A 12990-nucleotide genomic window follows, 5' to 3' on the forward strand; every position below is an offset into this window, starting at 1 on the left:
CAAAAAAGATGCAACAACTAAGAGGTATGTATTTACAAATATTTATGTACAGTAAATATATTTACAATAGAATAAATCATGCGTTTGTTCAAAGAAAAAGGTCAGAATAAAGTATAAATTTACTTCTGCCGCACCTTCATACCTACTAAAAATATAAATATTTACAATGTAAATAAGGTTATAAAAGTTTGCTGAGTAAGTATTACTGTAGGTTGTACTTGAAATAATAGCAAAAAAGTGTTAATAATACTACATTTTTCTCAGTAAAAAAAAAACTAATTAGAGGGTTATTTGCTGACTTTTATATTGCAGTCAAGTCAACCACTTTTTAATAGAAATTAAATAATTGATGGGCATTTTCATATTTTTGTCTAAAGGAATTTCTTACCTCAACTTCCTTCTGTTACTTCTGAAGTACATTAATTATTTAATGCTTTAGAGACCTAACAAGAGTTTATGATAAACAATATGGTGGAAATCGATGTTTAATTCCTACAATGCGGATACAAATTCATGATCAGTTTGCTGGTTATTTAAGGACTCTACCATTTATCATTAAATGTAGTACACTTCTTCATTTTTTTAATCCTCAAATACATTAGATTTAAGGGTAAAGGGAATGGCGGATGATCTACAAAAGTAACTGATCTATATTTTGTCATAATTATAGCTAGCTCTAATGAAAGTCTAAATGATCAAATAATATATATAAAAAACAAATATGAAACAGAACCTAAGAAATACCTAAATAATTTAAAATATGCTTTAAGCAGCCCAAAAGTATGGTATGTGGTTTGAAAGCTTAAGTTTTGCTAACTATGTGATCTATAAATTAAAACTGTAGTAAATGAGTTTACATTAGGTTAAATGCCATTACCAAACAACATCTAAGACGAAACAAACAAATAAGCAGCTACAAGCATGCAAAACAAGCGATAATGTTTAGTTGACAACCCAATTTACTATTATATCACCATCACCAACACCTGTTTACCTAGTTAAATACAGATTAGATGTTTTATTTGTTGTATCTTCTTGGATTATAATCCTTAATATTTTTTCTCAAATTTTTGAAAACATTACTGTTTCTAAACTTCACACATATAGGCCCAACATGAATATATTCAGTTGAAGAAAATTATTAACTGTTTATGAAATATATATTTTTTTAACCGTATATTTTTTTAGGAGTTGAATAAATGAGTTTTAAAAAATCCAACGTTGAGTGTGATCAATGTGATAGCAAAGCAAAATACAATATTTTCATTGGTTAAACCAAATACTATAAGGAGTCTAAATATTTTTAGTATAATTAATTACCATTATACCAATATTTGAATTGTACAGGATACAAAATAAAGATTGCTATATTGTAATGTTTAATGTAGGAATAAATTATGAGGATCAAAAACACAGAGTGGGGGTCTGTTAGCACCACCACCAATTATATCACCTTCGGTCAATAAATAATCTTCATTCAATCAACCTTAACCTAAGCCCAAGCGTAAGTCAGGGTGGCGACACAGACATTGCATTTCTTCGATATTACTTCCCGCGAGTGTACTCAAAGTCCTCACTTTTACAAGATATGTTTATTTAGTGTTCTGCCCAAAATAACGTTTACACATCATGTTCACTGTTTATGTGTTTTTTATCGGTGTCAAAACTCACTCTTGTTGCCGAAGGTGAATTTGAATAGTCGACGGGTTGACACCTAAAACTGTATTCTCCCCACCATCCACCCATTAAGCACTGAAATGCAACAGGGATGATAACAATTGTTAAGTACACAGATTACACAAAGGAAAGTTGAACGAGGTTTCTATATGTACGAGAAGAATTGTTTATTCTCTATGTTCCTATGTTACCTACGCCACTAAAAACTGTTTGTTGTAATTTGTGAAAAAAAACTACCTGATGAAAAATTATCAATTGTTTTTAACAGTAAGGTTGTCCAACAGCTGTGTGCAATCGAAATTAAAAAAAAAAATGTATGATACAAATATTTTTTTAAATCAATTTATTTGAAAAAACTAGTAAAAAACAACTATTACACAAAACTGCATGCTGCAACAATAACAATGCACATGAGAAGAAACTAATTTACAAATCTAAGAGTAAAAGAAAACAAACAAGTCGACAAATACAAAGAAAATAGGAAACACAAGACAAAAACACAATTCAACGACTACAACAACAATATGAGAGAAACATAGCGAAACAACAATAAATAAAGTAAAATATTAAAGTCAAGAAAGCCCTATTAATCCTATTATCCCAACAATACAGAAATTATTTTGATTTTAATTTTAGAAGGTTTTTCAAATCATAAAACACTATCTAAGATGGTTTGATTGAAAACAGTAGCTAAATTGTGTTTCTGACAAAAAATTTGTTTTTTTTATCTTAAATGTAACAAATCTTATAAAACTGTAATAGACTGCTAGTGAACTGGCCTGGTAGTGTAGTTAACTAAAAAGAATGATCTAGTATTTTTTCTAAACTTGAAACATTTAGCAATCTTTAAATTAAAAATACTCTTAGCGACAAACCTGCATACTAAGGGAATTTCAATCCGTCTAATTGGATTGTACCTCTGGGGAAATCAAAATGAAAAAGTAAATCGGTCCTGGGTCTAGGTCTTTCTGTGCCTACGGTAAAAGATTCTTCAGTATGGGGAAATTCTCTAAGATCTTATTAATTTTGTTTGTAAAGATTTAAATCTTTTATAGTAATTTTGTTACTAAAATATTTTAATATAGCCTGTCCAAAACTTAATCAAGTAATTAACCATTATACTTTTTTTCCATGAAATTAGTTTTTCTCAACAGTACTTGGTTGGAAATTGGGAAACCACCATTTTAACGTAATCATTACAGTAAATAAATTCAATTGCAGACATTGTCTTGTAGATTTTCTAATTTTTTCTGGTAAACTCTTGGTTTACGCAAAGCCCCCAAGCGAAAGTGTGAAATATTTTGCAAAGCACATTTGATCTATAACATATACACACAGCATGCAGTATCTAGTACAAAACTGGGCGAGAGTGACTCATAAAAGAGTGTTGCTAGAAAAATTTTAAGTTTCTTAAAAAACTACAAATAGTATAGTTTATCTCCATAAATATTTAAAAAAAAATAAAGTTTAACTCCGAAAATAAATAGTAATGTCACTATCTTGCTTTACAAATGTATAGACATAGACACTGAACCGTAGATAGTTAGCAAAATAAACCACCTGAATTTTGTTTCAACTCGCAAAATAAATAAGGTATCTAAAAATTAATAATATAATTGACAACTGAAGGCTTGCATAATATTTTTAAATTCATCCAAAACCACTGTTAGTTTATTTTAATAAAGATGTTATTAGCACAATAAAATAATGACATAGGCATACTCATCAGTTTTAAAATAATTTTACGATGATAATACCACATTTTTCAAGTAACCTACAACAATATGATAAAATTAAAAATGTTAATTTTGAGATAAAGGTGTTTACAAAAAATTTTAATTTATTTTGATTTACATCCAATTTGACCTGTAGGTTATATATAAGGTAAACCACCTTTTCTTAGTATATAGAATAATTTAATAGTGATGTAGTTTAAAAGTGATCCAACAATTATTTTCTCATTATATCTAACCAACTCAGGTACTGTTGTACCCCAGTTTAATAATTTATCAATAACAATTTATTATATCACAGGGTGGGGCAATGAGAACACCCCAATTTACTTTTGTGGTAACATTTATCATTATGAGACAGACTCTATTTTTCCCTAATAGCGTTCAAGTATTATTATGTTAAATTAGTTATTGATGACTGTAGGTATAAATGATGTTTGAAGGATTTTATCACTAGTGTTGGAAAAATGGTTAACCATTTAACCAACATTATTCAATTATTAGAACTTTGCTGAAGGTAGACTAAACTATCTCAGTACAAAACCCTTCAGCATTGAACCTAACAGTGAGTTGTGTGCATTACTAAATGTGTCTTACTACTTCAAACAACCTTTTCAGTAAAAAAGTAACATCCTCAAGTAACAGAAATTTGTCAAACATTTATCATCCACTTATTGTCTGGATGTTTTAGACCACAACTCAGAAATATTTTGCCAGATCTTCTCACCTCATAGAAGAGCCAGGAGCTGAAGATGACCTGGAAGAGATTGTACCCGATGAGGACGTTCCGCAGCTCAAAGGGTTTGCGGTTCTCCATGAGCCTGGGCCCTAGCACCTTGACCAGGTATACGTACGACAGACAGATGGCAAGTGTGGGGAACGGACTGGACATCAGAAGCCAGTTGTTGGTGCGAGGGTCTGGAAAGAAAGAATTAAAAGTTAGTTGATAGCACAAAACGAGTAGTTTTTAAATTGAATACTTGAAAGTTTCCTTGAAAACTTTTCCTACAAGAAGTGATGATTTGAGGAATGGATGTTAAAGTTGAATTCCAACTTGAAGCGCAATTAAAATTTGAGAGCTACGCAATACAAGTGTTATATCACCTATACAAAGTGATCCAATCAAAGTCCCAGAGTTCAGAAGGCATGGACTTGTACTGGATGCTTTTGTTGTGCGTCCCCGCCGAAAATAGTTACGATTGTCTACATATTGTTAGAATTAATTTCAGCCTACTAGGTGCATTGAGATAAATAATGTAATTTTGCATCAAAATGTCCTTAGTGGATTTTTAAAAAATACCTAAGGATAAACAATTTTTACGAAATTAAATATACAGTTAAAAGTGAGGTCTGATAAAGAGTTAATGATAAGCCTGGTTAAGCTCCATAGTGGTTATTACACCTTGGTTTGAAGATTGTTTCTTTCTAAATCTGCTGATATCAAAAAATGTCTTAAACTTTCATCATGTACAATGTACATTGATGATAACTTACAGTCAATTGGAAAACTAAATTTATCAGTATAGTTTACCCTTGTACTGTACCAGCTCACCCCTTGCTTTGCTGGATACATTTAAAGCACAGGGCTCTGTGGCACATGAGGACGGACATATGCAAGATACAAGTAGCCGGCTAACTCCTTAAAAATAAATTCATTCCTAAAAATTGATTGTGTTTTATGTTGTTGTACTCTACCTACCATTATACTTGACAATAAATAATTTACAGCTATAAAACTGACCTCCGTGTTTGTTGAATACACGGTGCATGTCATCGATGTACTGGAGTATGAGCGCCATGGTTTAGAGATTCTTTGACTGATATTCTGAAACAAACAGATATGAAATTAACAAAGTTTAATGAGTATTAACAATAAGTATGTAAGAATTAACACACCTAACATAATCTTCAACCAATCCTGAATAGATACAGAAGCCTTCTAGGGCACAGTGTTGCAAATTATCAAAATTATTAAATTTCCACACCCTTGCTCAGGGGTGCCCAGAGAGGAATTTTTGGGGGGATATTGGGGGGGCCTTGCTTCCTTTCACTGAGGGAAACCTGTGAAAACAGCACAATATGCATCTGAGGCGCATCTATTTACATTATCTGCAACTAATCCGCCGTGTCACTATCACAAGGAAGTGGGACCTTTATGCAAAGAAGGCATTGACAATGATAATGAGACGTTTGCTGAATGATGAACAAGGTGCAGTGGTGGAGTCAGTGGGTCGCCGGACAAGGTGAGAGGTCAAAGGTCAGAGCAGAGGCGGTCCAGAGGTCAACAGGTGACCTTGCAAGACCACCAACCAGTTTACCTCATGAATCTCTTGGAATTATCTGATCGTTGAATATCTTTTGAGTGCTAAAATTCCAGTTACGTAAAACTTGTTTCAAGTAAAATCATCACCTGTACACTTTACAACTTGACTTGTCCTAGAATACTTTTGTATATAAGCATTACACACAAACTATTTTGAATACTTTATAGTTGAGGGACAGAAGAAGATGGAGAGGCACACCTAGACCGGGAAACAACCGGAATGGGAGAGGATATGTATGTATGTAGTATATTGAATTTGTTAGTTCATCTTCCCTAACGTTATTGGATCCTTGACTAGACATCACCACATTTTTGAACATCTTTTATTTGTGAAGGTGCTTTCCACCACCGAATTCTAGTTACGGAGAAGAATGTGTTCTTCAAATAAAATTGCCCATGCATGTGATAAAAAAATATTTATCAAGTAATTGTTTCTCAGGTCTAAGTCTTACCGTGAGACCTACAGTAATAGCTTATCCCTTATAAGTAAAATTTGCTAATATCAGTTAACTTTACACATTCTTTCGGGGGTTCAAGTCATACTTCTGACCACTTCATATTTGGCTCCTGTAAACCTAAAAGATGAGATTCTTCAAAATGGGGTATTGTATAGTATTCAGGTAAAACGATTCCTTATTACTAAATAATTACTTATTTAGTACAATAAAAAAAATCCTGGGTATTTTGTTTTTAAGAAAACGTCTAACAACAACTACAAACTCTATACAAGATTTATAGTTGTGTTTAATTTCCTTACTTTACTGGATTCCAATTAGGTGCTTCTTAAGAAATCGACAAATAAATATAATGATCGATGTATTCTATTAAACCAAAAAAATTAACTAATTGCTTGTTGAAATAAGATGTTATGATATCTTCTTACTTCTCATCTAATAGTGATTTCCTACTCAACAAACAAGCCTCCAGAGAACTTGAGCTAGGAGAACCATTATCAACTATCCTGTACATCTATGCAATCACAAACATTTTAATTGACAAATATAATTACAGCAATGGGATTTCCAGCAGACCCAACAGGTTTGCTGTCAGTAAAATAATTCACAGGACGTGAATCGACGATTCAGGTTACTTGAAAACCGCAAATCATTTTTTAGCACTCCACGTCATATAACGGTTTCTTGTATTAGTGCTGAAATAGCGTTGTGGTTTGTTTATTTTTCTCTCAATAAAGTTTAGCACTCAGCCTAGCAGTAACTTTCATGTAGAAGCAAACAGCCTAAACCCCCACTTATCTACTTCAATTGGATGCCTTATGGGATATTATAGACAACCTATAAAACAGTTTAATAATAAAGGCAAGCGTATACATACTGCTAACAGATTTATTGGTTTTGACAAGCTGGATAGTTTTTGATAAAGATCAATCTAAAAAAACTAGCAATAGTTGCTTGTCTGAGCCTAATAATGTGACTATGAAATTTATTCGATAAAACCAGATTTGTGTTCTAATTTCAAGTGCACGTCAACAATAAAACTTATGGAAATTAAAAGTCCCAAGTATTGTACCTTTGGTGCAAAATCTCGATGTTCATACCAACTATTTCATCTCACGGAGGAGCAACTCCATTTTTCACTATCATCTGCCTTCTAAGGATGATTGCAGCATTATAACTGTAACAATCTTCGTTTCATATGCCACTGTGTTCAGAAGAAGAAGAAGAAGGCCAAACACCAATAAACAGAGCGGACATGACATGAGTAGTGAAAGGCAAAGTTGGGAAACTTGATCATGCTTGGTTACCACTTGGTTTATGGCAGTGCAGCATGCAAGCTTAACAATTGTGCTGTTTTGAATTACAACTTGCAATCTTAATTAGTGCATGTAAAAGTAGCATGAATAAAATCAAATCAGAGACAATGGAATATTACAAAACTTCTCAAATGTGTGTTTTATGTGTTTTTTTATATGCTACATATCCTAAATACCAAACACATTGCATACTGTAAGTATACTAACTGTCCTTATCATATAGTAAAATCTCGAGTTTTTTTTGTATGTTTTTCATGTCTGATAATTGTTGCTGAAGTTTATGTGAATACAATGTTTCTAACTTACAAATACAGCATTAATGGTACATAATGGTAGTGTAAACACAATGAAAGAGAAGAAATCACCACTATTTCAAAGTTTGCGTTATTATTTATATTTCTTTTAACAAGAATTAAGTAAGACAATTTATTTTAAGTACGAGCAGTCTTCTTATTTGGTTTAGTGTGTAGTTCATGTCCGGTACTTAGAACAGGTTTTTGAAGCCAATTTAAAATATTTACAAATATTTGGTTGGTTGTAATAATTTTTAAACCAGTAAAATAATCTAAAAATACAGGAGAGCCACAAGACCTCAAATACTGTCTCCAACGATCTAGGCCAATTAACAAAGACCTATAAGCTATAAGAGATCACGTTGTTTAAACATACAATAAGTACTGATACTTTTTCTAAGAGTTGCAAGCTATTGTCATTGCTAATTGCTCAGCCTTTTCAAGAATCCATTGTTACTCAAGTTGAATTATCTGGTTTAATTATTGTTTTTCCAACATCAGTATGTAGAAGGATTTCCTTCCACATTCTGCCACAATTAACAGTTTATTTAACAATAAAGATTGTTTCATTATATAAATAGCTCAATTTGTGGCCAAGGATACTGTGTTATTCAATCTCTTAATCTGTGATAGCAAGAAAATTGAAACACTCTCCTGGCAATATATTTATTGTTATATGGTTATTAATGATGATATCTAAAAATAAAAACTTAAAATTATTTTACTGTTTTATTTTACTCAATATTATTTCTGTGTAAATAATATCTCCTTACATAATACATTTCAATAAGTAAAAGATGTTTTGACTATTCATTATGGTAATAAGACAAGGCTCTAATCCGGTAATTGAGAATATAAGTTTTTATAAGGTTGTAGGTTATTAAATAATAACAGAGGTGGTAATCATTAATGAAAGCATATGGTAATTGGTATTGAAATGTGACATGTAAATAATTATTGGCTCAGGTAATGGACAAAACCTTGAAATTCTATAGTGTTATTTATGTAGATAATGGCTTTATGGCATAATAATGTAATGTTAGCTATTTGCTAAGGGTAGGCCTACACCAGACACGAAATAAAACTTGAAGTAATACATAGTAACAACTTAGGTGAACAGAAAAAATATAGCTCATTACAATTCATCAAATTATGTTTATTAATAGTATAAAACAGCTATTTTTTAGGATAAGATTTTTATTCAGGGTAACCCTTAAAACGTTATATTCTTTGAGAGATAGTGTATTCCCTTCAGAATAGTTCTCCTTTTATTTTAATTTTTTTGGCAAGGGACCGTTCCAAACCCTATTCTTTGTTATCATTAATTGATACCGTACAGACAAATTGCATTTGGACCCAGTAATGATTTCGCTTGAAACATATTCATTCTATACACATTTTTGGATATAATTTTATATCGCTTATTATTGCAAAAAATAACCACATGTGTACAAATATATGGCTAGAATCTCCTGATTGAATAAGAGGAAAAATCGTCAATTCCAATGGGAACATGCATTCCAATACGTACAGACTAACAAAGAAACACTCAATAGAATGATTGCCTTTTGATTGGTAAATGGCACTTGAAAACCAGGAGGAAATCTCGAGCCGAGCTACCAGCAAACATGCCACGTACAGTCTACACTGAAACCTATCAGATTTCAAATTTACTTTATAGTTCATATGGATACAGGTTTAATTTGTCAAAAGAATTAAATAGCTAATCTGTTGGACTGGACAAAAACTGTAAAATTCCCCAGAAAATCTAGACATTCAAATTATTAGACCCAGCAAAGAATACATAAAAAAACTTTACTAGGTATCCTTGTTATCCACATAGAACGAAAGTGTTGTGTATCAAATATAAAACTCAGCAAAGCTGTTTAGTGTGTAAACATAGTTGTCAATACAATAGGCCTATTACAGCGTTTTTAATTCTACCAACATAAAAAAATTTATTGAAAATCAAATTTCATCTTGCCTCATACTGCTTAAAGTTGGAAAATCAGTTCAAGCAGAAAATACTAAACTGTATTCCAATTAGATACTTTAAAAGTTTGATATTGGCATCATTGTTTTCATTGGTGATATGACAAGTTTCTCGTCGGAAAAAACACACAAAAATCAGAATAATATTTAGTTAGACTATCCTCGTAGACTAGCACAAAAATGATTCAATGAACTTGAAAGTTTTAGTCAGAAGACGGGCTAACAAAATAGAAAATTTCAACGCCCTTCCACACGATATTTCAAGAAGTGTTTTCTTCGGTAGATTACGTCCTGTCAACTAAAACAGTAACAACCCAAGAATGCCTTGGATTCCGCCAACCAAACCAGAAGCAGAGCGCAGGTGCGCGGTCGTCGCTCCTCAGTGAAAGTTATTTACGTTAAACTGTAGCAAGGTCGGACAACGTCCTTGCACCTTCAATCCACGGATCATCCTTGGGTCCTTGCATGTCTGCACACGACAACAATGCACCTTCAATCCACGGATCATCCTTGGGTCCTTGCATTTCTGCACGCGACAACAATGCACCTTCAATCCACGGATCATCCTTGGGTCCTTGCATGTCTGCACGCGACAACAATGCACCTTCAATCCACGGATCATCCTTGGGTCCTTGCATGTCTACACGCGACAACAATGCACCTTCAATCCACGGATCATCCTTGGGTCCTTGCATGTCTGCACGCGACAACAATGCACCTTCAATCGACGGATCATCCTTGGGTCCTTGCATGTCTGCACGCGACAACAATGCACCTTCAATCCACGGATCATCCTTGCATTTCTGCACGCGAAAACAATACACTTTCAATCCACGGATCATCCTTGTGTCCTTGCATTTCTGCACGCAACAACAATACACATTAAATCCACGGATCATCCTTGGGTCCTTGCATGTCTGCACGCGAGAACAATGCAACTTCAATCCACGGATCATCCTTGGGTCCTTGCATTACTGCACGCGAAGTCAATACACTTTTAATCCACGGATCATCCTTGGGTCCTTGCATGTCTACACGCGACATCAATGCACAAAATCTTTGATCTTTGTTTTCCAACCGGCTCATGTTTTGCGTCTATGATGGATCATGTTGAAGTGGTAGACCTTGCTCGGACTATGGTAGTCAGCTGTTGCTCATCTCAACTATGTTCATGTTCATGAAGATGGTGGTCCAAACAGCACATTCAAGCTGATTAGTATGATAGGGGAACAAGGGAATCATCTTAGCTTCCCTATTCATGGATCTTAACACACCCATGGGCATTTTGCTTGCATGCTTTAACAGTGAATTTAGAAAAAAACACGGATGTGTTTAAACCTTTCATGATGACTTTCATGAGCGTTATGGTTCTTTCGATTAATTATTGATAGCCCAACTGTGGTATTCTTCGACCTAGTCCCCATGACTGTAGGGGGTCAAACACGGTTTACTTAAATACATTTCCCCCATCAAAAAAACAAACGGATGATTGGCCTATGTTTCTCAACCTTTTGCTGCAAACCCAACCAAGTATGAAGATACGCACATTTTTACATTGACGGTCATCAACAAATTATATTATGTACTTTGTTTAGTATTATGGAGTTTATTAACTAAATCCCGCATTTCCCAGTACGACTCGACATTTCGCAAAGTCGGAAAAGTCTCGCAACATACTGACACGTTCGGTTCGGCGGACGCAAGACGACGGATGTGTGAAAGTAGGTCAGGATCACAGCTGATCGGAGCTCATTGTTGAAACTCAGGTGTTATGTCACCAATCAGCTGTTCCCACCGCCTGCGCCACATTAGAGATAGAAACTAGAGTATTTTCAATTACGTTTCTCATTATTATAGGCAGTTTTAAAAGGTTAAAGCATTATTTTAAAACCCAGCAATAGTCTGCAAACAATATACTGAAATAAAAATGTTAAAATTCGTTCTTTAATTTTTTACAGAAACACTTTTGTTAATCGAATGAATACAAATTTCTAGACGTATCTTAAATTGAATGGATGATATTGTAGGCCTAATATATTTTTTTCACATGTGAACTCCGTGCAAGTTTTGTAAGCATATTCATCACCACACAAATTCCACGGAGCAGAATCATGCAACTGAGTTTGGATGATAAATTTAAAAGACAGGGTAGACCAAATAACTTATACAAGAATACTTTATCACCATTACCAAAATACAACTCCGTTAGAAAAGCCACTCTTGAATATTAGATCGTTAAATCCTAATTGTGCAATTAAAGTAATGAATTAAAAAATAGTATTAAATAATAAAATCTGTGTAACTGAATCAACTATCGGAAACTAGAGGTCTAAAGACGGTGACACACTATCGATCTTTTCCCCGAACAAGACCCCGAACCGAGCAGGGAGAAGGGAGAAGGGAGGTCGAAGGGAGGATGTTCGATAGTGTGTCACGGGTCCGTACACCGATCAAGACGCCGAACAAGACATCAGGCCGAGCAGGGAGACGAGCGCTCTGGAGGCGGTTTTTTGGCGAAAGATCAAAGAAAAGATCGGTCCGATGTACGGTCCGATGTACGATAGTGTGTCACGGTACATTTTTGCCCCGTACATCGTCGCGAGCGCCGCACCGAGCGGCCGCCTGCGCTAGCATTGATAGTTCTGATTTAATATGGCAATTAAACTCTTTAATTGGTAAAATAAATAAATGTTGGGTAATATGTTGCCGTTATATATTATAATCATTTAAGATGTAATGTTTGTGGTTTGTTTGGTCAAGGTTGAAAGTGTAGAAACCGTTAAATCAATTATATCAATAATATTAAGGTTGAATTAAGTAATTGATGTTGACTTAAATTCTTTCAAAAATAATATAAACATTAATATTATTAAAGGCAATTAAAATGATCATTCTGTAACGTTATTTCAATGAATAAAACCAATAGAAATCAATAGATATAACTAAGCATCCTTTCTAGAATATTTTATTTTTGCGCTCTCACTCGCACACACTCTCCATCTCTCTCCAAACTTCCTTTTGCCGCGCTCGGTAGAATTCGTCTGGTCTTGGTCATGTTCGGGGAAATGTTCGGAGTAAAATTTTGCTGATATTTATCTCCCTTCTCCCTTCTCCCTGCTCGGTTCGGGGTCTTGATCGGGGAAAAGATCGATAGTGTGTCACCGCCTTAAGCCCAGGCGCATATTGAGCTGTGCGGCACGG

At 33.9% G+C, this 12990-nt stretch overlaps 1 protein-coding gene across 7 annotated transcripts in view; it reads right to left on the reverse strand.

The window, feature by feature from the left end:
* The window catches only part of LOC128993993 (elongation of very long chain fatty acids protein AAEL008004-like), a 125741-nt gene that overhangs the window by 9993 nt on the left and 102758 nt on the right, over nt 1-12990 (reverse strand). For 6 of the 7 annotated variants that reach the window (XM_054418165.1, XM_054418164.1, XM_054418166.1 and 3 more), the window contains 2 exons: nt 5152-5235; nt 4138-4328 (listed from right to left, as the gene is read on the reverse strand). In XM_054418165.1, coding sequence (XP_054274140.1) covers nt 4138-4328; nt 5152-5209 — 249 coding nt within the window. In that variant the 5' untranslated portion in view covers nt 5210-5235. Of the gene's footprint in view, nt 1-1671; nt 1753-4137; nt 4329-5151; nt 5236-12990 lie in introns of all 7 variants that reach the window. The other variant, XM_054418170.1, reaches the window with a different exon arrangement.

This window comes from Macrosteles quadrilineatus, unplaced genomic scaffold (assembly GCF_028750875.1).
Source record: "Macrosteles quadrilineatus isolate MER2022 unplaced genomic scaffold, UCM_ALF_1.0 Scaffold_5__1_contigs__length_97177068, whole genome shotgun sequence".
Classification (NCBI taxonomy): domain Eukaryota; kingdom Metazoa; phylum Arthropoda; class Insecta; order Hemiptera; family Cicadellidae; genus Macrosteles; species Macrosteles quadrilineatus.